General features: G+C 47.3%; 1 protein-coding gene across 1 annotated transcript in view; it reads right to left on the reverse strand.

Annotated features, from left to right (window-relative positions):
* The window catches only part of GTF2B (general transcription factor IIB), a 221,299-nt gene that overhangs the window by 89,380 nt on the left and 104,062 nt on the right, over positions 1-27,857 (reverse strand). The window contains exons 4-5 of the mRNA XM_069641741.1: positions 3,091-3,237; positions 2,841-2,970 (exon numbers count right to left, since the gene is read on the reverse strand). Of these exons, the coding sequence (XP_069497842.1) occupies positions 2,841-2,970; positions 3,091-3,237 (277 nt within the window). The remainder of the gene's footprint in view (positions 1-2,840; positions 2,971-3,090; positions 3,238-27,857) is intronic.

Raw genomic sequence — 27,857 nt, forward strand, 5'->3', positions numbered from 1 at the left:
CAAGTCAGGGGAAGCAAGACCCAGTTGGGGACACTCATACAGTTATCCTAGCAGGAATAGTGAAGTGAAACCAACAGCAATACTTTTGGGAAGAGGAACAGCCCAATCTCAGATGAGTAACATAACCTTACATATTCAGATCTCAGCCTTCCTCCGAGTGGGCGGACCTCTCCTCTTCCCTCCTGGTCTCGACCACTCAACTCCTCCTTCTTGGAGACTAACATCCACATGGATGCTTCCGGTCCTTCCTCTGGACTCTTTCGCAACCTCTGCAACTCTCTCACTCTCTATCCTCCCCTATGGCCCGACTCACTCTGCAGGGCACACTATGGATGCTCTGAGGTCTACAGACCGTCCCCATCACCACTCCTCTTCTGGAGTGATCACTTTCTCCTTTCCTCCCAGCTCTCTCCACCCCTCAGGCCAAGCCAACTCCAGCACTGCCACCTACCTTCTCGGTCATCCAGCCCATGAAGCGCGTGTCAGTTGAGGCTTTCACCGCCACTTTCTCACCCCTCCCACTCCCCTCGGCTGACTCACACCCCGATACAGCCCTCTCTATCCTCCACTCTGCTATATCTGCTACTCTTGATGCCCTTACCCCTGTCATGAGGATCCGCTTGAAGCCCAAAGCCAAGTTCAACTCCTGGTACGACTCAGACCTCATCACCCTTAAACGCAAGTGCAGGGTGGCTGAGAGGAAACTGCGTGCTTCCTGTACATCCTCTTACAAACTGGCCTGCTACCTGGTTCAAAGGCAATACCGGCTCTCTGTCGGCTCCAAGAAGAGAGCCCTCATCCAAGCCAGCATCTCTACGGCATCCAACAACTCGGCCAAATTCTATAAAATCTGCAAGGAGCTGGCCAATCCTGTTGCAGCCTCTACATCTCCTGTCCCGTCCCAGCCCCTCTGCCCGGCCCTGGCTTCTCATTTCATCTCAAAAACTCAGGACATATATATTATTCCTCCTCGTCCTCCTCGTCGTCGTCCTCCTCCTCCTTCTATCACCCGCTCTTCCTCTGCCCCCCCCCTCTGGCCACCTCTCCTCCCTCCTTCTCTGCCTTTCTTCTGTTCTCCCCTGATGAGGTTACTCGACAAGTCCAATCTATGAAAGTCTCTACAAAACAGGTTCTCCCCTGTTCGTCTAAAACCATCAAGGACCACATTTACACCCTTGCTCATGCTTTGGCTGACTTCTGCAACCCCTCTTTCGCCACAGGAGTCTTCCCTTCCCCCCTGAAGGAGGTGCAGCCTGCCTCTGGCTCCAGTGTGTCTGGCAGGGCAGAAAGTGAGGGAGGTGCCCAAAACTAAAACTCCATGTGCTTAATCCCCTTGGTTAAAGGAATGCACCCAAAGGTGATTGGCCGGCTGGCTGTCATTGAAGGACAGCCACCCTGCTGTGTAAGTGACAGCTAGGCTGAAAATGAATGGGAGAAACCTGCATAAAAAGCAAGGCTTTTGGTTTGGAACGCAGAGTCGACCAGTGGACAAAGGAATACGAAGAAGAACCTGGAAGAGACGCTTGCTGCAACTCCTGGACCGTTGGTTTGCCTGGTAAAGCCCTGCTGCATTGCCGAAGCTCTGAATTTGCCTCGACTAGAGAAGCCCTGCAACGGACAACTTCTCCCCTTGGGTTGGTGGGACCATCTGAAAATCCTCTCAAAGCTGGCTGTACTTCCATTGCTGCTGCAGAACCGATTGCCAGGGAGAGAAACACCAGAATCGAGTGTATTGTAAGTCCGACCCAAGCTCCGGGAAGATCCTCCGGACTCCCTCGCAGCAGGACTAACCGAGCCTGAGCCACCTCAACAGAGTGCTGGACCCCAGAAGCAAGGAAAGCCCACAAGGTATCAGAGAACTGCAGTTGTGCTGTTCGCGAAAAGCTGAAAACGCGAAGTGCCACTGATCTCAAGTTTGCCAGAGGCAGGCTTCCGCAGTGAACCCAGCCAAAGACAAAACGAACAAAGGGACCAAACGTGGTTTGGTGCGCAGAGTAAATCTCAAGAACAACCTTTCCAACAAGAAATGGTGAAAAAAGAAGACCGGGGCAATTTTGACAAAAAGGGCACCCATGGGTGCTTTACTGCAGCTGCAATTGCAGCCCGCGGTAGAGACACACAATGGTAGGAAAAAGTAAACCACTGCCACCAGCCATTAATTGTAGAAAGGGTAACATAAAAATGTTACATGGTAAACTAGACAAAGGGGATACTAAGTAACCCCCCCAGCAACCTATTGTAAAATAGTGTACGCTGGGTGTAGAAAGTTACAATATAAGTCAATTCCACTTCACTGCTCTTGGAAACAGTAGTTTAACCAAGAGAAGGTATTTAAACCTTTGGGAAATCTGAAAGACTTCCCTGTGCCACTGCACTGAAGGTGTTGTGTGTCACAATGTAAAAAGATGATGCCTATGGAGTTTGTCAGACTCCAAAAATAAACACAGAAAACACATAGGATTAAAAGTACAAAGTCCCAAAGTTCAGAAAAAGAGATGGGGGTCTCTAAGGTGGGAGGAATTCAACACTAAAATGAAAATTCTCCCTAACATACATTTAAGCAAACCAATTTCCTTGACATTCACCCTTGGTGTACAGATTTTTGAAATATTCTTAATGCAGTTCCATTAGAAGTTTTAATTGTATATAACATTTTAGCTATAGATTACAAAAGGATATATGTTAAAGAATTTCAGTATATTTTTACTCACTTAAAAATACCCCTGTAGGCAATTAAGTTGACAGAAAAAAATGGTTTGTACTCAACTTCAAAAACGGGAAGTAAAATACCACCACTACCAAACAGAATGTTAACATCGATACCATTAATAAAAGCTTACCTTTAAATGTTCTTGGAACTCCCTCTTGTCTGCAGGCTATGTAAAGGCAAGCCGATGCAATGGCATCATTGCTTCTTCCCTTCAGGCTCTTCTGCTCATACACTTGCTTAAATAAGTTATTTGTCCGATCCTTTAAAAGGAAACAAAACAGTTAAATTAAGGTCATTTATTTGCAGCAATATAAAAAATTTACAGGTCATAGCATATTGAAGCTAATTAAGAAAATATGCATAGGCAGGCTAACACTTACAATTATATTACGGGGGAGGTTTATCCGGTCCGCCATGGTAGTTATTTCTTTAAATGCATTCATTATTGCGCGGTCAGAACTACTCATTGTTCTGCGGTTTTGGTACTTATTATTTCCAAATTCATCATAACTTGCAGATCCTGTACCCTATATTAAAATAATGGGATTCAAAAGGTACATTAAAAAAAGTGTGGAATCTATTATAAAAATCACAATAAACAAACCATTATCAAACATTCTATTTGAAACTACGGAAGATGAAAACTGATGCTGTTTATCTTTTTAACAAGTTGCTCTCTTAAAGATCTAGGCAGGCCCTGAACCAACAGTAATAACGTTTCCTTCCTATATCATGAGAGAACATGCTTTCAAACAACCCAGCTGTTAGGGGAGTTTTCCAAAAGTCCTACTGGCAGTAAGACTTTTCACTTTAAATACTTCAGACACTTCCGGTAGAACACTTAGGAATACTAGATAATACACTTCAAAGGGCACTTTCACTTTTGAGTTTGTTCACGGTTACATTTGCAGCAACGTTAGAAAGGGAAAAGACAAGGTTATCGTATTATCGGTAATTGCACACTCATGCGGTTTTCAACAGGTCATATGGTTATGCATTTACTCTGCAAACACATATAGGACAGTCACTTAAAGTGAGGAAAATAAGTGTTTAGTGCAACATGAGCTTATTTCAAGGTTCTAGAGACGGTTTCTGTGCCTGGCAAGTCTTTTAAGTGCTAAAAACAGAACCCTAACTAAAGGCAGTTCGGAGAGGGCTTGAAGCCTTGATAAACCGTGAATAATGAAGAGTTCCAGTGTCTAAAGTTATTGAAGCAGCAAGTTAGCAACTAACAAAGGAGACCAAAAAACGGACTTGATAAAGGGATACAAGCAGCAGCTTGGGTCAGAGGTGAGTTGCCCTGCACACCTCTACGTGCACGTGATCTCTGGAGTGTCCTTATGGTGTAACCAAACTATTTTGATGTATTCGGCCTTTCCACGATGATGAACTCGAAATCGGCAGCAGGTCTCCTGGTATTGGAGTTCCGCAGTTCTGGAAGCTCCCAAGAATTCAGCAGATGGCTCGTTTCAAAGTTCGTCTTGGGACTGGTTGTTCCCACCAGCCAAAGGGAAGGAGTCCTCTTCCTCTTCGGAGCTCCTCTGTCGCATAGAAAATGGGTTAATAACTGCAGTGGTCACTTCACGACCTTGCAAAAGGTCTGCTGGCATCTCGGTTCATCATCTTCTTCGGTTACTTCTGTTTCCTGTGGTCAACTTGCTTTACACTACAGAAGCCTCACCTTTTATACAGTTCCAGCACACACTCCTCTGAAATCTCTCTCAGCATTTTACAGAAAGGGGCATTTGGCTGTCCCTGTGGGAGCTGGACCTATTCAGGCACTCTGGCAGACAAAGGACACGGGGGGGGGGGTGAAAGAAGACTCCCCCCACTTCCTGCCTGCCCAGACAGTCTGGAGCCTAGGCGGGGATAACTACTGGTTGCCTCCAAAGGCAAAACACATACACACACACACACACACAGACAGACCACCTCCTCCCAGAACGGAAGAAGGGCTACCAAAGAACAACCACGCTAGTAATGGTGAAAGGAGGCCCCAAGTTGGTACTTGCGTGCCCCTATTGTGCACTACTGAGGCTATGGACACAGCCTGCAGTATAGAAATTACACATTAGTTGGTAGAACACATCCACTGCCACCAGCCATAACTAGGTGACTGTATGTGACTAAAAAGTCACAGGAGCAGAGAGAAGGCAGATACCAAGTATCCCTTTGGCACTCCACTGAAGGTTGGGTGTGCCAATCTCTCAGACTATAGAATTTTGGGAGAGATGCTAAGTATCCTTAAGAACTGTAGTGACTTCAGGATACAGAAGAAGCAGTGCTTCTGGTAAGATTTTGTGGTGGGAGTATTTTACGCTCTATTTTTAAACTTTGAGAGAGTAAATGTGATTGTAAGAGAGTAAAAAGGACTTTCCGCCATTGCAAGAGAGTAAAATGTATGACATCCAGCAGACGTGTGCAAAAACGGTATGGAAATGATTACTATGCAGCATCTTTCTGCATTGACAGAATACACCTTTGATTATTTCTCTGTCTGGCCATTTCATAACTCCTGTATATATTTAAATATTAAAAACACAAAAGAATTTGCCAATTACATAGTAAAGCAAGCACAAATTGCATTTTGTGTTTTGAGGTTCGATAGCAGAATTGTCTTTTGATGTTGAATGAAAGTCCTCATTTCCTGGAGCTATTACTACCAAATGGTGTGCCAATGTTATGATACTACAGTGCAGAGAGGCAAGGACTCCATGCTAAACTCTATATCTAATTTCATGGTCAAATGGTTATTTATATAGTGCTTTCAGCAAAGCGCTGTACATAGAACATATTTATCGGAATTATCACCAAACCGAATTCGGTACTCCTTTATTGACCTTTAAAGGCTGAGTTGGCCTTGCCGGGATACGAACCTGCAACCTCCAGATCATGCACAGATTGCATCAACAAGTGCTCAACCGGCTGAGCTATCTTATTGGCTAACATCCTTCAGATGTCGGTTAATTGAGTATCGACTGAGGTATAATAATCACAGTGCCTAGATGTTGGACAAACCATGTATGAAGCACTAAATGAAGTTAAATACCTATCTGGATTATCTATCACAGGGGCAGGTTTTGCTGAGTTTCTATTTCAATTACAAAAGTAACTTTTGTTTGTTTCTTTTTGAACAGCGCTTGCACTTCCTGGAAAGTCAGGTGTTGGATGTTTTAATTGTAGTCTAGAAGAATTGAGAGGATAGAACCTGTCATTGGTGTAATAACAATCGCTCATCCTTGAACAAAGACTCTGCTGCTACTGACCATTTATAGTAATGTACCCCATGCATAGTCATTTTATACACTTTTTATAATTAGAATGTAAATTAAATTATAAGTGTAAAAATGATCTGCCACTGCATGATTATGCACACAGCACAGGAACTCTGAAAAATACAATTGGGCAGTACTGGTTAGCTTATTTGCTACAAAATATTAATTCTCAATTGCAACTTAGTTTACCATCTTATTCATTTTACAGTCCTAAAATGCTAGGAAAATACATATGCACGGTGCTTCTGTTTTCTCCATGAACAATTCCTTTTACCACAGTGTGCAGTTTCTTTTTTTGAAAGGCTTTAGAGAAATGCATTCTGTTTCAGAGGCTTTGATCTATGGCTTGCCATTACATCCATGTAGATAAAAATCAAAAGAAGCCTTCTGGTTTCTGTCAAGTAACCTGACCTTTGCACTGCCCTCTGCTCTAAACTTGTGTGTAAATGTAAATAGGAAAATAATATAGTTGTCGCATTTACAAGATTTTCATGCGTAAAAAGGCCTTCTACGCACCTTATCTGGAGGGCTGAGAAGAAGAATCTTAAAGGAGGACCCCAAGAAACACTGCCCATAAGGAGCGGTGTGCTGTATTAATGTCATTGATATGTTATTTGTATTGCGCTCATACACAGGTGTTTCAGAGCACGACGAGGGGAGGGAGGGGAACAAGGGAGAACAAAAACAAGGATCTTACTAGGCCCAGTGACATTGAGAATGTGCAGGGGAGAGGGAAAGTTCACTGGGGGGGGGGGGGAGTTCACGGGGCGGGCGGGTGGGAGAGGAGAGAGGTGGAAAGTGCTGAGCAAAGGAATACAAAACAAGTGGTATTGCAGCCAGCAAGTGCTAGCTTTAAGGAACAGACAGGGGTGTCGGATAAGTGCAGAAAAGGGGGGGGCTGTAGGGTTATAGATACAGACCCAAGCACAGAGGTTGCCAGGAAGCAGTGCGGGTGCGTGGCAGGGTGGGCAAGTACCTCGGCCCAAAATCAGAGGGTGACCCGGTGCACAATGCCGAAGCAGAACAGATCAGCATGGAAGGAGAGAAGGCAGAAGCAAAGAGGAAGCTCTTGAGGTGCTTCTGAAACCGGAGATGGTTCTCATCAAGTTTCATAGTGGCAGGGAGGCTGTTCCAGAGGGAGGCACCAGCCGAAGCCCGAGATCTACTCCCAGCTAGTTTCTTTGAGAAACGACTGATGAGAATTGGTGAAGTCACTCTGTGTGAGACTACAATCTGCTTGGTATTAGGTAACTCACCTTTTTTGGTACAGGTCTGTACTTCACAAGTGGGTAGTGTGACTGAGCAGCCAGGCCTATCTCAAGAGGGGTAAATGCGAGCTGTAGAGCTGTACAAAAGTAACACTTAAACTCAAGGTTCCAGTTATAAATAGCTATTTAAATTATCAATTTTTAAATAAGCATTCTTTAAAAAGGCAATTTGTTGTAACAATGTAAATATACTTTAGAATCAATTGCCAAAAGTTAGTGGATAATCTTTGGATATGCTTCTTTCACAATTCCTACACCCTGTGGTGACTTCAATCACAAGGACAGTAATGGGATTTATATATTATACTTTGCAGATTCTGAGGTTGCGGAAAGCAAAGTTTAGGGAAGGAAAAAAGGACAGTTTCTCAGTAGATGTGAGGACAACTAAATCATCCAATGAAATCTAGGTAAGCCTTTCCCAGCAGTAACAGTATACAACAAGCTACCACCTATGAGGAACAAACAGTATCAAAGTTAATGGACTAGAAGAGTGTTCTGGAGAATTCTCAAAAATGTGCTAATTCCCTTCTACCTTAGAGACCCCCAGCTCTTTTGCTGGACTTCAGGACTTTTAATTGCTAACCTGGAGAGAGGGAGCCTTTTTTTCTCACTCGCTCATGTATTTATATTGTGATTTGGACTATGTGTTTCTTTTTAACTTTGGAGTCTCACAAACTCCATAGGCATCATCTTTTACATTGTGACACAGCACCTTCAGTGCAGTTGCACAGGGAAGTCTCTTCGATTTCCCAAAGGTTTAAATACCTTCTCTTGGTGAAACTACCGTTTCCAAGAGTAGTAAGGTGAAATTGACTACTTTCTAGACCCAGCGCACACACGATCTTACCATAGGGAGCTGGAGGGGTTATTTAGTATTCCCTTAGTCTAGTTTCTCATGTACCATTTCATGTTACCCTTTCTAAAATTAATGGCTGGTGGCAGTGGTTTACTTTTTACTACCATTGTGTGTTTTTCCCGCGGGCTGCGTTCGCAGCTGCAGTAAGCCACCCATGGGTGAATATTTCATCAAAATGTGCCCGTGCCAAACCAGGTTTGGCACATTTGTTCGTTTTGTCTTTGGTGGACTTGATTTTTTAAACCTGGAGAGAGAGAGAGAGAGAGAGAGAGAGAGAGAGAGAGAGAGAGAGAGAGAGAGAGAGAGAGAGAGAGACCCTTTTTCCCCCACCCTCTCATGTATTTTAATGTGATTTTATATACTGTGTTTCTCTTTTGGTTATTGAGTCTGACAAACTCCATAGGCATCTTTTACAACTGTGTCACACAGCACCTTCAGTGCAGTGACACAGGGAAGTGTTCCAGATTTCCCAAAGGTTTAGATACCTTCTCTGTGATAAACTACTGTTTCCCAGAGCAGCAAAGTGAAATTCACTTTACTTACCATTGTAAATTGCTAGACCCAGCACACACTATCTTACAATAGAGTGATGCTCATGTAACATTTTTATGTTACCCTTTCCTCACTGAATGGCTGGTGGCAGTGGTTTTCGTTTTGAACTACCGTGGGTTGCATTTACCGCGACCGGTCACGGCTCCGGTAAAGCAACCGCGGAAGCCATCTTTTTCAAAATGGTGTAGAGCCATCTTTGACAAAATGGTCCCTGGTCTTTTTCTTTTGCCAGTTCTTTGTGGGAAGGTCCTTCTAGAGATTCTCTCTGCGCTCCAAACTAGGTTTGGTCTCTTTGTTCATTTCGCCTTTGGAGGGGTTTCCCAGTGAAACCCGCCTTTGGCTCCAGAGTGTCTGGGGTAGGCAGGAAGTGAGGGAGGTGCCCGAAACTCCCTGTGCTTGGTCTCTTAGGAGACCCAAGTGCACTCTGCAGCGATTGGCAGGCTGACTGTCCGGCAAGGACAGCCACACTGCTGGGTGAATGACAGCTAGGCTGGAATGAATGGGAGAGAACTGAATAAAAGGCAAGTCTTTGGGCTTGGAAGGCAGAGTCGACCACTGGATGAAGGAACCGAAGAAGAGCTTGACGAGGACACCTGCTGCAACTCCTGGACCATAAGTTTGCCCAGTGAAGCCCTGCTGCAGTGTTGAAACGACAGGGAAGCCACTGCAAGGACAACTTCTCCCTTTGGAGTTGGTGGAACCAATCAACTCCAAAGTAAGCCACCTGGACATCCATCTCGGAGCTGGTTGAAATTTCCACAGAGTGCTGCTGGAAACCGTATAGCCAGGGAGAAGAACACCAGACTGTGTCTGTTACTTTTAAGCTGGCCTAAAGCTTTAGACTCCCAAACTGCAGGACTGACCAAGCCCGAGCCCCCTCTACCGAGTGCAGGACCACAGAAGCAAGGAAGGTCCACCTTGACAGCCAGGAATCACGTTGTTGCTATTTGCAGTAAATGCAAGGAGCTGAAACGTGAAACCGCCACTGAAAGTGAAGTGTGCCGGTTTTGACAGTCCCAGTACATTGCAGGAGTCCCCCGACGTCCTCCCTCTTGTCCCCACGACTGAGGCCAAGGATCAGCGAGATCTGCAGAGCTGCGCAGGAACAGAAGTCATCAGCTGCATCTTTTTCTTCATTTTAAGGTACTGTATTATAAGTCTAAGAGACCTTACCCTCTTACTGTGGAAGTGCTTGAAACTTCTACAACTCACACGTCTAATCAGCTTGTGGCCCTACATTTGATTCTTCTTGTCATCACAGACTCCTAAGAACTTATGCAAAGACTTTTCCATCTACTAGAAGTTCTTTATCCTATGTAAGACTTTTGCCCATTGACTTTGGCTTAGCCTATAGAATTGAATGACTCTTCTATAATAATCTAAAAGTATTTGCCCTGCTTAGAAACATCTGTGATCTCTTGTGTTCTAATAACCTTTGCCTTTTACCAACTTTTAAGAGTGTTCGGAATGCCAACATTAAGATATTAATGTCCCCAGTACCCTTGTCATTGAAGTCACCTGTGGGTGTAGGTAGTGTCTGTGGGCCATCCCAAAAGGGTCTGGTCTGATTCAGAATCTCAGAGTGTACAGTATTGAAGTGCATTTGTGTGTTACTATTACATTGCTCCCTTCTGAAGAAGGCTTTATAACTGACTAATAAATTAATAATTGCTTATGCAAGAAACCTTGAGTGTAAGAGTTTATTGGAATACCTGTAACTGTGAATCTTTGTGTAACTCCACTACTGCTCACATTTCCCCTATTGAGATAAGCCTGGCTGCTCAACACGCTACCAAAACTGTGTAGTACAAGCTCATACCAAAGGTTGGTTTGCCTATACCTGTAGTCATAGTTGTTTGTAGTGTTCCCAGAGGGTACTGCATTCAAACTTTGCTTAACAGACCACTGGACGAAGGAATCCAAAGAAGAACTTGGAAGAGACGCCTGCTGCAACTCCTGGACTGTTGGTTTACCCGGTGAAGTCCTGCTGCTGTGCTGAAGCTCCGAATTTACCTCGACTAGAGAAGCCCTCCAAGGACGACTTCTCTCTTTGAGTTGATGGGACCAATCAATTCCAGTCTGGACATCCTCTCGAAGCTGGTTGAATTTCCACTGCTCCGACTGCTGGAACCGAAGTGCCAGGGAGAGGAACACCAGATTGTGTGCATTGCTTTTAAGTCTGACCCGAGCGCTAGGAAGATCCTCCGGATTTCCCTGATGCAGGACTGACCAAGCCTGAGCCACCTCACAGAGTGCGGGACCCCAGAAGCAAGGAAAGTCTGAAGTGGTATCCGAGAACCGCGGTCTTCCTATTTGCTGTCAGACAGGAGGCGCTGAAACACTGAAGGACCGCTGAATTGAAGTTTGCCCATTGCTGCCGCTGACCTTCCATTGCAGAGCAGGAGTCCCCAGACGTCCTCCCTCTTTGCCCCACGACTGAGGCTCAGGAACAACAGGATCTGCAGAGCTGTACAGGAAGAGAAGCCAGCTGGAACCATTTCTTTTAACCAGATGTACTGTAAAGTCTAAGAGAACTTACCTCTAGTTGTGTAGCCTTACTTGCTCTCAGTTGAGACCTGTCTTGGTTACTTTGCAGAGTTGCTAAAGCATTGTCCCTCTGAAGCCTCTCAGCTTGTGGCCCTTCAAGTGTTCTATTTTCTTACAAACATTTCTAAGAACTTTGTGCAAGACTTTTTACCTACCTGCAAAGATGATCTTCAGCTCTCCTAGACATAGTGCAATTAACATTGGCTGTCCTGGCTCCCTGAGGGACTCCCGTTTACCTCTGACTTTGTGCTTTGGCCTTTCCCCCAGGAAAGGGTTAGTTTACTCTGCATTGGAAGGTATCAAAAGTACTTACCTGTTTATGACCTAATTGTTAACTTTTGTTTTATATTCTCTCTTTTACTCCAAACTCTGTATTGCTCTAAATGTACCAGTGATAAATCAATGTCCACAGTGTCCTAGCTATTTAAGTCACCTGAAGGTGTAGGAAGTGTGTGTGCCATCCCCAATGGGTATCATCTGATTTAGAGAAACAGTGTGTTTTGAAGTATAAGTGTTATATATATATATATATATATATATATGGGATACATTACTCACCGTAATCGTATTTCTGATGCTTGTATCTGCTTAGATTCACATGCTGTGCATAGGCCGACATCTAGTGGAAGCTGCGGAGTATTACAGTTTGTTTTTCGAAAGTCGAAAATGGGCGTCGACACAGGCGTGCCAGTAATACTATCCCTAGTGTGACGTCCACTGTACCCAAGATCCCTCACGCGTGTAGGATCCTCAGATTGTATTTTTTCTGACATGAGGAAGCATGAGGAGTAGCGTGAGTACAGATAATCCAAGCAGATAGACAGAAAGGTAAGACTACAAGCAATCATGCGCCTTCTCTCGGAGGGGAGGAAGGGTGGGTCGCATGTGAATCTAAGCAGATACAAGCATCAGAAATACGATTACGGTGAGTAATGTATCCCTTCTGAGGCTTGTGGAATCTGCTTAGATCACATGCTGTGCATAGATTAGCGAGCAGTACCAGAAGAAGGAGGTGGGATGTGAGAAGGGTCATGAGCAAACAGGTGTCTTAGAACCGCTTGTCCCACTTGTGTATCTGTCTTGGAATGAGTGTCAATGCAGTAATGCTGAGTAAAAGTGTGAATAGAGCTCCAAGTAGCCGCTTTGCAAATGGTGTCGAGGGGAACATTTGCAATGAAAGCCAGAGTGGCACCAATGCCTCTAGTAGAGTGGGCCCTTGGCGTAAAAGGCAGAGTCTTTTCAGAAAGAGAGTAACACAGCTGTATACAGTTGATAATCCACTTCGAGATAGCGCCCTTAGAGACGCGATCCCCCTCTCTGCCTGTAGCTACGGAGACAAACAGTTGATCTGTTTTCCTTAGCGGTCTGGTTTTATTTACATAGTATAGGACCGCCCTACGCACATCTAGGGTGTGTAGTTTCACCTCAGCCGAGCTTTGCGGGTTCTGGAAGAAAGCCGGAAGCTCGATGGACTGGTTTACATGGAACTTGGATATGAATTTAGGTGAGAACCTAGGGTGTGTGCGTAAAACCAGTTTGTCCTTGTGGATAGTAAAGAAAGGATCCTGCACTGACAGAGCCTGAATTTCACTGACCCTTCTTATGGAGGTAATGGCTACTAAGAAGGCCGTTTTATAAGTCAGGTGTTTGAGACTACTTTTATGCATGGGTTCGAATGGGGGTCCCATGAGCTTAGCTAGCACCACGTTGAGGTCCCATCCTGGCGGTGGGTTCGAAATAGGAGGGTGAAGTCTCTTTACTCCTTCCATGAAGGCTTTAACCACTGGTACTTTCCACCACGAGACCTTGTTATGGGATGTGGTGTAAGCCGAGAGGGCTGCCAGGTGTACTTTCAGCGAGTTAAAAACCAACCCTGCATCCAGCAGGTGGAGCATGTATGTCACAACGTTGGAAGGAGTGCAATCAACCGGGTTGATTTGTTTATTCTGGCACCAGATAACGAATCTTTTCCACTTATCAAAGTAACAGTGCCTTGTATTTGGTTTCCTGGACTCCTTTAGAATGTCCATACACCTCTGTGGTAATTTGAGATGTCCAAACTCTATGACTTCAGGAGCCATGCTGCTAGGTTCATAGAGTTGGGTTCCTGATGCACTGTTTGACCCTGTTGCTGGGACAGTAGGTTGTACCAGGCTGGGAGTCTGATGGGTTCGCACACCGCCATCCTGCGTAGGTGTGGAAACCATGGTTGTCTCGCCCACATGGGAGCAACTAGGATGAGCGTCATCGATTCCTTGTTCATCTTGTACACCACCTTCCTGATGAGAGGAGTTGGTGGAAAAGCGTACGCAAACATCCCTGACCAGTTCATCCACAGGGCATTCCCCCTTGGGAGTCCGGCTGGGGGAACCTGGATGCAAATCCTGGGCATTGTTTGTTTTCGCTTGTGGCGAATAGGTCTATAGTGGGGAAACCCCACTGAGAGAAGAGATCTTCTACTACGTCTCTGTGAAGGACCCATTCGTGTTCTTCTGGGAGGGAGTCTCTGCTTAGAGTATCCGCTAGGGAATTGAGCTCCCCTGGAACATGTTGCGATGACAGGAAGATGTTCCGTCTGAGTGCCCATATCCATATTTTCTGGGCAAGCTTGGACAGATTTGGCGAACGAGTCCCCCCTTGCTTGTTCAGATAGAACATGGCTGTCGTGCTGTCCGTCCTGATCTGCACCGACAAGTTCAGTAGATGGGGCTCGAACGCCTTTAGCGCTCGGAATACTGCCAGAAGCTCTAGCAGATTGATGTGGTTCTTGGCTACTGAGTGAGACCAGAGACCCTGAGCTGTGTGGTGGAGATGGTGAGCTCCCCACCCAGTCAGGCATGCATCTGTAGTCACCACGGCTTGTACTTCGGGATCGTAAAAGGGTTTCCCCTTTGCGAGATTCTCTCTTGTCCACCAGTGTAGGCTCTGTACGAGTGTTGGCGAAACGACCACTAGATCGTCCCAATGACCACTTGCCTGAGACCACTGTTTCGCCAACCATTCCTGCATGGGACGCATGCGCAGACGCGCGTGGGGGACCAGGTAAATGCATGACGCCATCATGCCCAGTAACCGCATAGCTTTGCGTACTGTTGTCTGTTGACCTGACTGATAATGCGGAATTTGCAGAAGTATATTCCGAATTCTCTCTTCCGAAGGGAAGGTCAATCCTTTCTGAGTATCTAGGATAGCTCCTAGAAACTGTTTTGAGGTGCTTGGCACCAGACTTGACTTTTTCTCGTTGATGGAGAAGCCTAATTCGTGGAGGAGGTCGATAGTCCTCTGAATGTTTGACCTGCAAATTCCTGGGGTTTCCCCCGTTATGAGCCAGTCGTCCAGATAAGGGTACACCGGGATTGCTTCCCTGCATAGGTGTGCAGCCGCCACCGCCAGTACCTTGGTGAATACCCTTGGTGCTGAAGCTATCCCGAAGGGCAGTACCTTGAATTGGTAGTGGCGACTGTCTACCTTGAAGCGCAAGTACTTTCTGTGCGCTGGGAGCATGGAAATATGAAAATAAGCATCTTTCATATCCAAGGTTGCCATGTAATCCCCCTTTTTTAGGAGGGGGATTACCTCTTGTAGCGTGGTCATACGGAATTTTTGGGGCTTGACATACTTGTTGGCAGGCCGTAAGTCCAATACTGGGCGCATTGTCAAATCTTTCTTTGGCACAAGGAAGTAAGTTGAATAGATACCCTTGTTTACCTGGTGTCCTGGGACGAGTTCTATCGCGTCCTTTTCTAGCAGAATGGCGATCTCCTCGAGAAGGATCCTTTGATGCTCTAGGGAGTGCACTCTTTGTCGTGGAGGATGGTTCCGGGGACGCTGCAGTAGTTCTATACAATATCCTGCGGATACTGTTGACAGCACCCATCTGTCTGAGGTGATCCCTTCCCAAGCCTGGGTGAAGGTGGAAATGCGTCCCCCTACTGGGGTTGCGTGGCAAGGGACCCTGTACCGAGCGTCACTGTTTTGGTGGAGGCGTGCCACCTCCCTTGTTGGGGCTGCCTCTGCCTCTTCCACGACCTCTCTTGTTACCCCTGCCGTAACTCTGGGTAGACTGCTGGTTGTTATTCCATTGTGTACCCTGTCCCTGGGCATAGTTGCCTCTTTGTGAATTTTGGCCGCGTGGGCGACGAAAATTACTGTTCCCCCTCTGGTTAGGGGGTTTGTTGGTAAGCTGGCCAAGGGATTTGAGAGTCTCATATTCATCTTTGGCATTTTTAAGTGCGTCTTCGACCGCTTTCCCAAACAATAGGTCGGGTTCCACTGGCTTGTCTATTAAAGAAGCCTGGGTTTCTGTCTTGAATCCCGACTGCCGTAACCACGCATGTCTCTTGATAACAGTACCTTCTGCTATCAATCTCCCTGCGTTGTCAGCGGCGTCGAAAGTTGCTTTTAAAATGCAACCAGACACGGCTCTCCCCTCTGCCGAGATCCGAGCCAGCTGGCCCTTTAACGGTTCTGGAGCAGAGGCAATGAGCGCCGCGACTTCTTCCCATTGATGGCAATTGTAACTAGCCAACAGGGTGGTGGAATTCGCAATCCTTGCCTGGTAGGCGGACGTTGAGGCTACCTTCCTGCCAAACCCGTAAAGTTTTTGCTCTCCTTGTCGGGAGGAGCTTCTGATGAAGATAAGGGCGTGCCAGCCCTTTTTCTAGTGTTGGTAACCACTAGGGAATCTGGTTTAAGATGTCCCCTTATATACAGAGGGTCAGACTGGGCTGCCCGGAAAATCTTTTCAATTCTGGGGTTGACAGCTCTGGTGAGGTTCGGATTCACCAGGGAAGGATCTATTCTTCGTTGGATGGATTTGAGGATAGGGATGGTCTGAGCGACCGGTCTTCTCTCTCCTACAAACTCCTCCGCGAAGTCCCTTTCCTCCTGTACACCGTGGGTGTCGATGTGGAAGTGTTCCGCTGCTCGAGCGAGAACCTCGTTAAGGAGGGGCTGGTTATCAACTGGAGAGTCAGTAACTGGGGCTTCGCTTTGTACTGGGGAATCTACTCTGTAAATGTCCTGCTCATCTTCTCCCTCCTCCAGGTCCTCATCCTCTGCATAGTAATCTGTCCCGGTTTGTTCTTCCATAATTTCAAACTCCTGGTCCTCTTCAGGGAAAACTTGTCCCTGGTAACTGGGGAGTGGAGTAGAATATGGAGTGGAGTAAGGCTGAACCGGGGCTTTTTACTTAGCGGGATAGGATCGGAGGAGCCTGAGGGTGTGGCCCCTTGAGGGTTATATGAAAGAAAGTGTTCTGGGTTATCATAAAAATCAGCCAAGGAAGACATCCTAGACATAACCCTGTCTATGTCTTCACTGGACCATTCCCTGGAACAGGGTATTACTTTAGCAGGTGGTGATTTATGGGACTTTTCAAGGGTAGACTTGTGTTTGCTTGTCTGCCTAGGGTGAGAGGATGGCTTTACAGGGGTGGAAGGCTGTGCTTTCCGCTGTTTCCCCCCCTCCCCGTGCGTGGAAAAATGTTTTCCCTGTCCCTTGGAGGCCCCAGAGACTTTCGACGCCTGGCGCCGAGGGTCTGGAGAGGTATCTGTGTGCTTCGGGCGTGGGGCCTCACTGGTGTTAACCGCGGTCTCGGTATCTTGGAGCGCGGCCTGGGGTGGAAGTCGTCTTCGTCTCCCGACGATCGAACTTCCGTTAATGTGTGTAGCGAGGCACTCTTGGCAAGAGTGGATGATTGCCTTGCGTCGTGAGGTGATCTCGATCGAGAGCGCCCAGAGGACACCGAGTCGGACCGTTCTTTTTGTGCCTCTTTCCGGGAAGTCGACGTCGTCGAGGTCCGGTTGGTCTTAGTGTGTTTAGTGTGTGTTAGGTGTGTAGCGCTTGCGTCGCCGGGGGTCTTCCCCATAGCCGCCCTGCCGGACGACCTTCCGAGGTCGGGGACCTGCGCTCGCCGGCTGTCTTTCGACGCCATAATGCCCTCGCCGTCCGAAAGTACGGCGTCGCTGCCATCGCTGAAGGCGCCCTCCGCTGCCATGGCCTCCTGCCTGGCGTGGTGGGCCCAACGCTTTGTCGAACGGTCCTTAAGTGTCTTAGGTTTAAACCTACTACACGCTCTGCAGTTCGCTTCGGGGTGATCCCTCGGCAAGCAGAGATTGCACGTGGCGTGCCTGTCGACCCAAGGGTATTTGCGATTGCACTTGGGGCAGAATTGAAAAGGGGTACCCTCCATACGCACCTTAAGGCAGCGGGCTGCTAAGTGTAGGAATATATAAAATGTAACTATATATCAAGAGTGAAGAGTATGTACCACCCCCCACTCTCCCTACTTGTAAGGGCCGAGGCCAGCGGCCTACTAGGCCCGGGCCGAGGCCAGCGGCCTTCCGAGGCCCAGATCCGTCGTGCAGCAGTCGACGGTCGATGACTTCTCCAGCCGTCGTCGAGGTTGAGGGTCGACGTTGGGGTGGGGAAGGGAATGAATAAGAATTATAATTATAATAACAGCAAAAGTATGGCTAAGGCCAGGGAACTCCGCAAGATGCTTCCGACCAGTATGGCGGAAAAAAACAATCTGAGGATCCTACACGCGTGAGGGATCTTGGGTACAGTGGACGTCACACTAGGGATAGTATTACTGGCACGCCTGTGTCGACGCCCATTTTCGACTTTCGAAAAACAAACTGTAATACTCCGCAGCTTCCACTAGATGTCGGCCTATGCACAGCATGTGATCTAAGCAGATTCCACAAGCCTCAGAAATATATATATATTACTCCCTTCTGAAGAAGGCTTATACAACTGACTGTGAAATAAATAAATTGTTTTATCAAGAAACCTTGAGTCTAAGGGTTTATTTGAATAACTGTACTGTGAAACTCCGTGTCACAACATTACTGCTCACGTTGACCCCTCTTGAGAGAAGCCTGGCTGCTCAGCCACACTACCAACCTGTGTAGTTCAGACTTATACCAAAGGTTGGGTCCCTATTGCCAGCAGGTCAAGGTTATTGTAGTGCACACCCAAAGGGTATTGCATACAATCTTGCCTAACAAAGTGTCTTCAGGGAGTCAGGACAGACAAAGTCAATTGGGACACAGTCTATGGATCTGTTGCACTCCTTAGATCAAAGTCTTGCACGCAGTTCGAGAGTTTGCTAGAAAATCACTTGTAGGGTCACAAGCTGTGAAAGGAGAGTTGGAATCAACTCTAAAAAGGTAAGTCAAGGCAATCCCCAACTGAGAAAAGCACGGCTAAAAGGCAGTAAAGGTAAGTACCCCAAGCCTAAACAGTACCTCTAGTTTGAAGAAGAGTGGTCCAGCTGGATTGTGTCTTGCTACAGCAGTGTAGACCCTGGTTCCTGAGCCTCAGTCGTGGGGAAAAGAGGGAGGACTTCTGGGGCAGTACTTGGGAAGTTGTCGGCATCTACGGGCTCTTTCCGGTTCAGTGGCACTTCACGGTTTCAGCACTTAGCAAACAGCACTGTGGCGGATCTTGGACACCAGTTGGACTCTCTTCGCCCCCTCGGAAGGACAGGGGAGTTTCGGGATCCTCCCTCACATCCTGTCTTCCAGACACACTGGAGCTAGAGGCGGGCTTCAGGGATGAAGCCCGCCAAAGGCAAGACAAATAAAGGGCTCAAACAACACACAGAGTAAAACCCAAGAAAGACCTCACAAACAGCAAATGGCAAAAAAAGAAGATCGGGCCATTTTGACAAAATGGTCACCCATGGGTGCTGTACTGCAGCCGAGGGTTCAGCCTGCGGTAGAAAAGCACAATGGTAGGAAAAAGTAAACCACTAGGGTAACATAAAAATGTTATATGAGAAAGTCATCAACGGCTTCTAGGTAACCCCTCAGCACTCCACATAAAATGGTGTGTGCTGGACCTACAGAGAGAAAAGGTAAGTAAAGTCAATTTCACTTTACTATTCTTGGGAACTGTAGTTCACACAAGAAAAGGTATTCAAACCGTCTGAGAAATCTAAAGGATTTCTCGGTGACACTGCACTGAAGGTGCTGTGTGTCACCGGACAAAAAACAGATTCCTATGGAGTTGTCAGACTCCAAAAACGGTGAAAACACAAACATCCCAATCAGGTAAAAACACAGAGTGAGAAAAAGGTCTCGTTCACTCCAGGGTTAAAATTAAAAAGTCCCAAGTCCAGCGAAAGAGCTGGGGGTCTCGAAGGCCGAAGGGAATTAGCACAGAAATGAGAATTCTTCCTAACAAATAGTAAAACACAGATGCCTCTAAGAACTATGGAGCAGACAGACTCCCTAATACAGGTAAAATATAAAGAATAGAGTTCCCAAAGACAGAGCCCATAATAATGAATGAGTGGAAAAAGGCTCCACTCATTCATGATTAAAAGAAAAAGGTCCAGAAGTCCAGTGATGAAGCACAATAATGATGAATCTCCCCAACACCAGGGTAGAAAGCTTTCTCTATAATTAGCAGTAAAAGTCCACATCTTCAATGAAATAAGTAAAAGAACTTCTGAGAGAGGGGAGTATGAGCGCACATCATAACAAGAGCCACAAAAAGACAAACTCTACATGGCAACTCATTACATATTATTCAAGGGGCGTGACAGTGAATTGGTATCATCGAAATAAGTACACTTCCTTGCATATTTTAAAAAGCTTAGTTAGCCAGGAATGATGCATGTGCTTTAAATTGTGCAAAGTGAATAACAGGTAGTTTGCATTTTGTCAACACAATTTGAACAAAACAGCTACCCACCTTGAAAAACAAGCCACAAAGTGTTGACTCAAAACAATGACTCTCTGGCACCCTCTTAATAACTCTTGAGCCATTTAGTCCCAATACTCTAAAAGGTCTAAAAGGAAAGTCACTTCTTAGCAACTAGGAATTGAAAACTGCAACATTAATGTAAAACGTTACATGAAAAAAATCAGAAATCGTAGGCAGAAACCCAATATGAAACTGATCACCACAACTTTTACAGCACAAGCGAAGGCAACGATGAGCACCAACTGCCATTACAAATAACTGATCATAGTTCTTTATGGGCGCAAAAGGAGAAACAATGCATTTTTCTACTGGGTAGAGGATGCCAAATTGGAAATGGATATTCATTCAACAGCATGGAATTTTTAAAACACTTAAGATAATCATGGTGAACTACTAATACGTTTTAATATAGTGCTCCATGCCAGATTGGTCTGCTTGCAAATAATTTGTGACTATTAACCAAATCAGTGATACCTAATGTAAGTACTTTGGTAGGATGAAAGGCTGAGTCGCCATCGTGGAATTCGAACCTGCTACTGCAGACTGAGAAAAGTCCTGAGCATTTGAGGTATAAATGCCACTTGTGGTTGTGATGCAGTATGTTTTGTCCAACAGGCGACAGCCAAACTGGAAGAGGCAAAGGTTGAAGTATTCAATGTAAGTCATTTAAGTCTATTTCCAAAGAGTACCAGAATGGAGACAAAGACTTCAACCCAGAGTCCTGTCTTCATGACAAAGGAGTCCATCGATCAGGATTTTGGCTGCACATCCGGATTCCTCCCCTGCTACAACTCTTCTTCCGTGCTGAGGTGGTACTGTGTCAGCTGGGGTATTTACCTACCTGAATCCTTTCTGTTTCATGTGTAGCTTTGGGGCATTTCCTGTGATTGGGAGTCCTCTCATCCAGTTCACACAGGCCCACTGTTGGAATCCTCCTAGGGTGTCCCTGGACAATTTCAATTTCAACCTCTCTAAAGTGTAATACTTATTTGTTTGAACAGTCTTCCTGAGGAACTCTGACCTTTGCTACTTCTGTGCCTTCCTGCACTGTCTGTTTTATACTAGAGACCTAGTAACCCCCCCAAGCCCCCTTGCGCCACTGAGAACACTCATGCTCCAAAAATAGGAAATGCCTCCCTAAGGATTGGGCCTTTTGCCTAGAAAAGAGAACACGTGGTTTAAAGTTTATTTACTTGCAAAGGAGTTGGTTGGCAACTGTAACGCCGAGTGAGCAGTTATAACAGTTCTTAATTGGCTTGAATGTGTTCTGCCATTCTGAAAAGTAGATGTAAGGTTATTTTACTCGCCTGTGAGTTGGTTGTGCCTCTTCTCAAAAGTAATGCTGCTGGATTCACTATTTCTTTCAGAATATTAGTGTGTAAGTTCACCAACTGTGTCTTGCTTCCCCAGACCTGCTGTATAGCCTGTCTAAACTAAGTCTGCCTTGGGTCTTTCCTACCTTGAATAACATTGGGTCCTTCTTAAAGCATAACATTGGGTTTTGCTTTCCCTGGTCTGTTGTATATTGATTTTAAAGCAATCTTAGGTTTATGCCTACCTCCAAGTTGCCGGTAGCTCCTTTAAAAAGTATATGAGTTTTACTTACCTTGAATAGCTGTGTGTAATTCTCAACAGGTTTACTGTGGGTTTTACTAGCCTTGGTCTGCCTAGTGCCATCCTAAAATAAGATAAAAAAGGTATTGCTTACCTCAATCTGTGTTCCACTGATCTGAAAAGCAACTCTAATAGTATATAACAAGATTAGGTTTTACCTGCCTAGAATAGCTGTGTGCCATTCATAAAAAGTGTTCTGTAGGTGCAGCTGACCTTGGTCTGCCTGGTGCAATCCTAAATTAGTGTACAGTTCTTGCTTACCTTAGTCTGTGTTCCACTGAGCTGAAAAGCAACTGTTATTGTATATGACACCAAAAAGGTCTTACTGACCTAGCCTAACTGTGCGTTATCCTGCATGTGGTTATAGGTTTCTACAGTTCCTTGAATGAGTGTCCCACTATTCAGAAAAGTATACTTGCAGGTTGGTTTACTACGCGATTTCTTAACCAAGTGTCACTGCACAACTGCAAGGGTCTCCTACCCATGGAATATTGAAAGTATGATGTTGCACTCCCCATGAATAGGTGTGTCCTATACTAAATGTGTTCTGATAAGGTCCGACTTGCCTAGAAATACTGTCAATACAAGGTTTATGCTTTGGTCTGTGTACTTTAAAGCATTGTGTTGGGCTTTAGATTTTGTTCATAATTCTATGACCAAGTACTTGCTTCATCATCCCCCCTGCCCCCACAAGATGTATCTTGGCCTAACTTGTATTTATAATAAACCTGATAATACTTCTGGACTTCTGCAAAACTGTCCTAACACCCAACCCAGAAGGGTAGTGCTGTGTGAATTGTAGAAGGGCCGGGGGGGCGTGGCCTGGAGCTGACTCGTCTGGAATGACTTCCTGAGTTCTCCCGTCTGGCCCAATGCGCCTTTCCACAAAATCCCCGTTTCCAGCCTCTGTTTTTTCCCGGGATTGAAGCCACCGGTGGGGGAACCTCCCAAGCACCCACCGACCAAGTGGGTCCCGGTTTCATTCTGAGACGGCCGAGGGAGACCTTTCAACAGCCCCTGGGCCCACTCGGCGGTAAAATGGCCGCCGGGGCGGAACGGACACAGAAGCCCTGCCGATCGGCATCCGTCCGTGATGATCCGGTGTCTGCTTGCTCGTCGCCTGCTGTGGTGTCACACTGCCCCTGGACCCATCTCTCAGCCTCCCCATTTAGCATTGCCTGAAGCAGCGTCGCGCCCGAGGAAACGAAGATGCCAACTCTGATCCTCCCCTCGCCTGCCGGGACGCGGCCGCTGGCCGCCATCTGCGCATCCGAGCCCTGGTGTGGAGCGGATCGGCCTTGCTCCGCGCCGAGGACCTGCACACATACAACCACAGGCACCCTCCAAGCTCCTAACGGCACCAACGAACGCGGGGGCCCCGGCGGGAACCCACGGCATCTGAGCCCGACGAGAGCGAGCCCCGCACACGCCTGAAGCAGAACTACACCCCGGACAGAGGTACAATTATCTCTTCTTTCTCGCCCGTTGGCCGGGACGCAGCCACTGGACAGCCCCCTTCCCTCCTGTGCCCGGAATGAAACGGCGCCGCTCGCCGCCCGGCCAGTCTGCCTCCACGCATTCAGCCCGCAGCAGGAGGCCATCAGCTTTCCTCCTCGCCGCCGGAGCTCGAGGGCCCGCATTTCGGCCGGCTATCAAGCCCGCCAGGGGGGTTCGCGCTCCAAGCCCTGCATCAGATCCACTGAGGCTCCGACTCCCGGGCCTCCCTCGCCCTTATCAGATCACTACATAAACGGTGGCACTCCCGGCTCACCACAGCGCCACCCTCTTGGACTAACTCAGCGGCCCTAGGACCCGATCTACTATTCCTGCAGCTCCGGCACCTCCAAGCCCGGTGCCCATCTTGAGGACCTTCGCCAGAGCCCAAAGCACTCACCGCAGCAACGGGGCCCCTGACCACCCCCAACCCTCCCCCACAACAACATCGGAACGCGCCTTGGTTCGCCTCCCCCCAGCCACCACATCAATCACATCCAGGCCAACTGCTACCTGCTTCCCACGGCTCCGGCCCCACTCCTGGACCATCATTCCACAGTCCTGCTGGGGTTGGTACCCCCAACATCTCTGCGGGCTGCTCCTGGTCGCACGTGTTCACTACAGCTGCACAACACCCCAGCACCGGAGTCGGGGGGAGTGTGGGAGGGCAATCTACTCGCACCGGGGGTGTGGCAGAGTGAAGCTCCACGGACTCGCTGGTCTGACTTTCTGAGATCCCATATATCCAAATCTCTCCTGATCTACCTGGGATTCCGACGCAGCCCCCATTCCGTTTGCTGCGCCTTCACGCCTCCGGAACCCCTCCGAACCCAGACTTTCTCCCCCCTGGCTCAGACAACTTCCGCCATTGGACTCAGAGACCCGGCCCTAAAATCTCCCGAACAACACTTAGCTCTCATCACCTCACTAACACCGAGGCACCATCACTCTCCTCAATCCCCCACGACAATGTCTAAAAGCGGGAAGGCACCTAAACAATGACATTATCACCCTCATGTCTTCCGCTGCTACCGAAAGAGCTAAGAAAGCCGACCCACCGGGGGATACTATCAAAAATAGCACTCCACCAGCCGCAGAAACAGATCCCATTTCGCCTCAAGCTGCAACCAAAGCGGACCTGCAAGACCTATTAGTAGCCCTAACCAGGGAAATCCAAAAAAGCTCTGAGGAAATCACTAAGAAAATAAACACACTTGACAAAAGAATGGTGGAAGTGGAACATCGGACCGCCGAAATCGAAGTCTGTGACTGTAACGCTCACCTGATTCTCGCAGAGGCGCCGGTCTTGACTGGGCGACTACCGTATCTTCAAAGGTGATGTGTAGCACCCGGTTGGCTCTTTGGGCTGGACCTCTGTGCACTGTATGCCTGACGTGTAGAGTAAGATGTCTGCAGATAGAAAATATGGGGTTAATGAACTGGGGTTATTGGGGTGTCCCTATCTCTTTCCTCTTCTCCTCTCCTGTAGACCCCCAAAGGTTAACGCTCTCACCTTAGGTAAGTGAATGCCGAGCTCTCCATCTGCCTCGGGGCAGGGTGCTGTAACCAGTTTCTTCACTGGATAGGTAGCGCAGGCCTCTTGACTTCAGAGGACTGCTGTCCGTCGTTTACTGCACGAACGGTAAGTTTCGAGTCATTCAAATGTCTTTAAAGTCTTTAGTAATGATGTCTCTTGTTTTGCAGGGTTCCGGCGATGGCGGATGACGGGCTGAAGTGAGTTGAAGATGGAGCCCGTGTGATGAATAGAAGCGCCTGGAAGCACGTAAGTAAGCGCTTGTTGCCTGCTTCACAATGCGCTCTGTCTTTTTATTTTGCAGGTACGAGTTCGGAGCGGCTGCAGGGTGCCGGAATACCCACTGGATTAGATGTGGAAAGGAGTAATGGCACGTGAGTATTAAAGTTCCCCAATGTCTTTAAACGCACCTTGTTTTGTCTTTCAGATGCGGGATGCAGCGCCGAAGGCCTCCGGAGCGTGCGAAGAGTTGGTAAACTTTTGTCTTTCAGATGCCGGAATGCAGTGTGAAGACCTCCGGAGCGCACGAAGAGTAGGTAAGCCTTTGCCTTTCAGATGCCGGAATGCTAACCTGTTCTTTCTTGTCTTTATAGGTGTTGCTGAAGACTGGATTCAGGATGGTAAGCCTTTGCCTTACAGATGCCGGAATGCTAACCTGTTCTTTCTTGTCTTTATAGGTGTTGCTGAAGACTGGATTCAGGATGGTAAGCCTTTTTCCTTAGGCCCAGGACCGGATGCAGAAGACACGATGAGCGTTCTGCTGCAGAGGTTGCAGAATAACGCAAAGCAAGATTCATCCACCGGGTGTGGTTTAAATAGCCTCCTGTAGTGCTTAGGTGTCTCCTTCCACAGCCACGCCTAAGTAAGAAAAGAGTTCCTGGTAAGAAAAGAGTTCCTGCCTTCCAGAAGAGTTCCAGTGTTCTGAATCTAGGGAGTGGCTCCAGCCCCACCCAACAGGAAAAGTAGTTCCAAACAGAAGAGGATCAGAGGCTCAACTGGCAGGCAAGTAAGCAGCATGGTCTGCTGAAGGTAAGTCCACCCAAGCATTATGAGCCCGGCGCTTCCAGCGCTGGGACTGGGCATATTTATGAGCCTGGTGCCACTGGCGCCAGGACTGGGTCCAAAAGGTCCCAATTGGGACTGGTTGGCACTCGGAACCTGGGTTATGGATCTGCTTCCAAGGGAGTTGGGAAAACCCTGACCTTTTGGAAGCAGAGATCATGACAGTGACCAAAGATTCGAAGATGAACATAACAAGGACCGGATAGCTGCCCTCGAAGCAAGATGTAACATCCTGGAGGCAAAACAGGAGGATTTTGAAAATCGATCAAGGAGGAACAACATTAGAGTCCGAGGCATCCCAACCACTATTCCGGAACCAGACCTGAAAGCTTACATATCAGATCTTTTTCGATTCATCATCACCCTCCCAGACGCTTCCCCCCCTAGAATTGGACCGGGTGCACAGAACTACTCCAAGGAAAACTTCCACTCTCCCCCCGGATGTATTGGCTAGAATACACTTCTTTCAGATAAAAGAGGACATTATGCGAGAAGCAAGGCAAATGAGACAGATCACCTTCAGAGGGTCTACGATCTCCCTTTATCAAGACTTGGCGAGCGCAACACTCTTGAAACGGAAAGCAATGCAGCCCCCGACAACCTGGCTACAAGAGAAGAAAATCCCATACCACTGGGGATTTCCCACTTCAGTAAAATTCAAATGGGACGGAACGCAGAGACAAATACAGTCGTTGAGAGAGGCGGAGAAACTCATGGGCATAAGCAGTGCCGACCCCAGCGCCGTGCCGGAAGAACCAGCTCACCCTCCCCGAGACGATTCCCGAGGAGGGTCATGGTCCAAGTCCAACAGACGGCGCAGACTCAGAGGCCCCCCCGAAAAAAGACGGCGACAGGGGCTGAGCACACAGCGGCAGCTCCCCGGTCCGGGAAACAATGGTTTCCTCAAGCAGTGGTCTCCCAAGACCAAATGAAGCATGAAGCCCCTCTGATATCATCGCAAGCAACTCATACGCTCACACACAGAGGCAGGTCTTTCGACGAGCTTGCACCCGGTTCGTCTCGACGGCCCAGTTGGCCACAACGAGCGCATTGGTGCCACAAGTTCCCCAGTGCTAGTAGGTAGAAGTTCCATCTAGTAGTTCAACGTTGGGAAAGAAGTAAAAGATACAGGAAAAGTTCGGAAACTTACAAGAATGCTTTACGCAGCACGGTTATTCACCGTCCCCAGAGTCATTCAAAGACTCCGCAATACAACATGCAACAACATACGAAAACAAGCCCACAACTCATTACACTCAACAGGCCTTACTCAAATCCCACAGAGCAGTCCAGGGATAAATCCCACGATGCATCCTTATCGCCACGCCGCCAGAGATGACTAACGCAAGCGAGTTAAGACTTCTCTCCTGGAATATACAGGGGATGAACTCACCAAGAAAATGCAAAAACCGCCTGGGACAACTGCCCGGAGACATTGTCCTATTGCAAGAAACACATCTACTCGCAGAGGATGAATGCCGCATAAAATTCAAGAGATACAAACAGTCCTTCGCCACTTCTGGCTCAAAGAAAAGGGGGGTGGCAATTCTGCTCAGCGACAAAATTCCTCTACTCAACATCACAATAAGAAGAGACCCAGAAGGCTGTTACCTGCTTCTCAAAGGCATCTCCGAAGAACTTCCCATCACGTTAGCCTCAATTTACAGCCGCAATACCTCCAAAAGCAAGTTCTTAAACAACATTTTACCAACAATCCTATCCTTCCGTGAAGGCCACCTATTCATCGGCGGAGATTTCAATACCATCCCTAACCCATTGCTGGACAAAACTCTTCCCGCCACGAACAATGATTACACACAGGCCCTTGCCTTACTCAAGTTGTTCAGAGAAACAGACAGTAGATGCATGGAGAATACAAAACTACACCACAAGAGATTATACACATTTCTCCAACGTTGATAAGGGATACTCAAGAATAGACCTAATTTTAATCCCCGGCATCCTCGTCCCCTGTGTCATCAACACGGATATCCACACACGCATGATCTCCGACCACTCCCCGATATCTGTAAATGTAGCCATCTCAGGCCAGAAATCCCCCCTCAAAGGTACTGGAAACTGAATGATTCACTCCTTCTAGACATGAGTATAAGGGCCGAAGTGGAGGACTCATTGATAAAATACTTTGAAGAGAACACCACACAAACATCTCCCATCAGCATAATCTGGGACGCAATGAAGGCGGTGGTTAGGGGCGTATTAATAG

Source organism: Ambystoma mexicanum, chromosome 1q, assembly GCF_040938575.1.
Source record: "Ambystoma mexicanum isolate Mex_15411 chromosome 1q, UKY_AmexF1_1, whole genome shotgun sequence".
Taxonomy (NCBI): Eukaryota; Metazoa; Chordata; class Amphibia; order Caudata; family Ambystomatidae; genus Ambystoma; species Ambystoma mexicanum.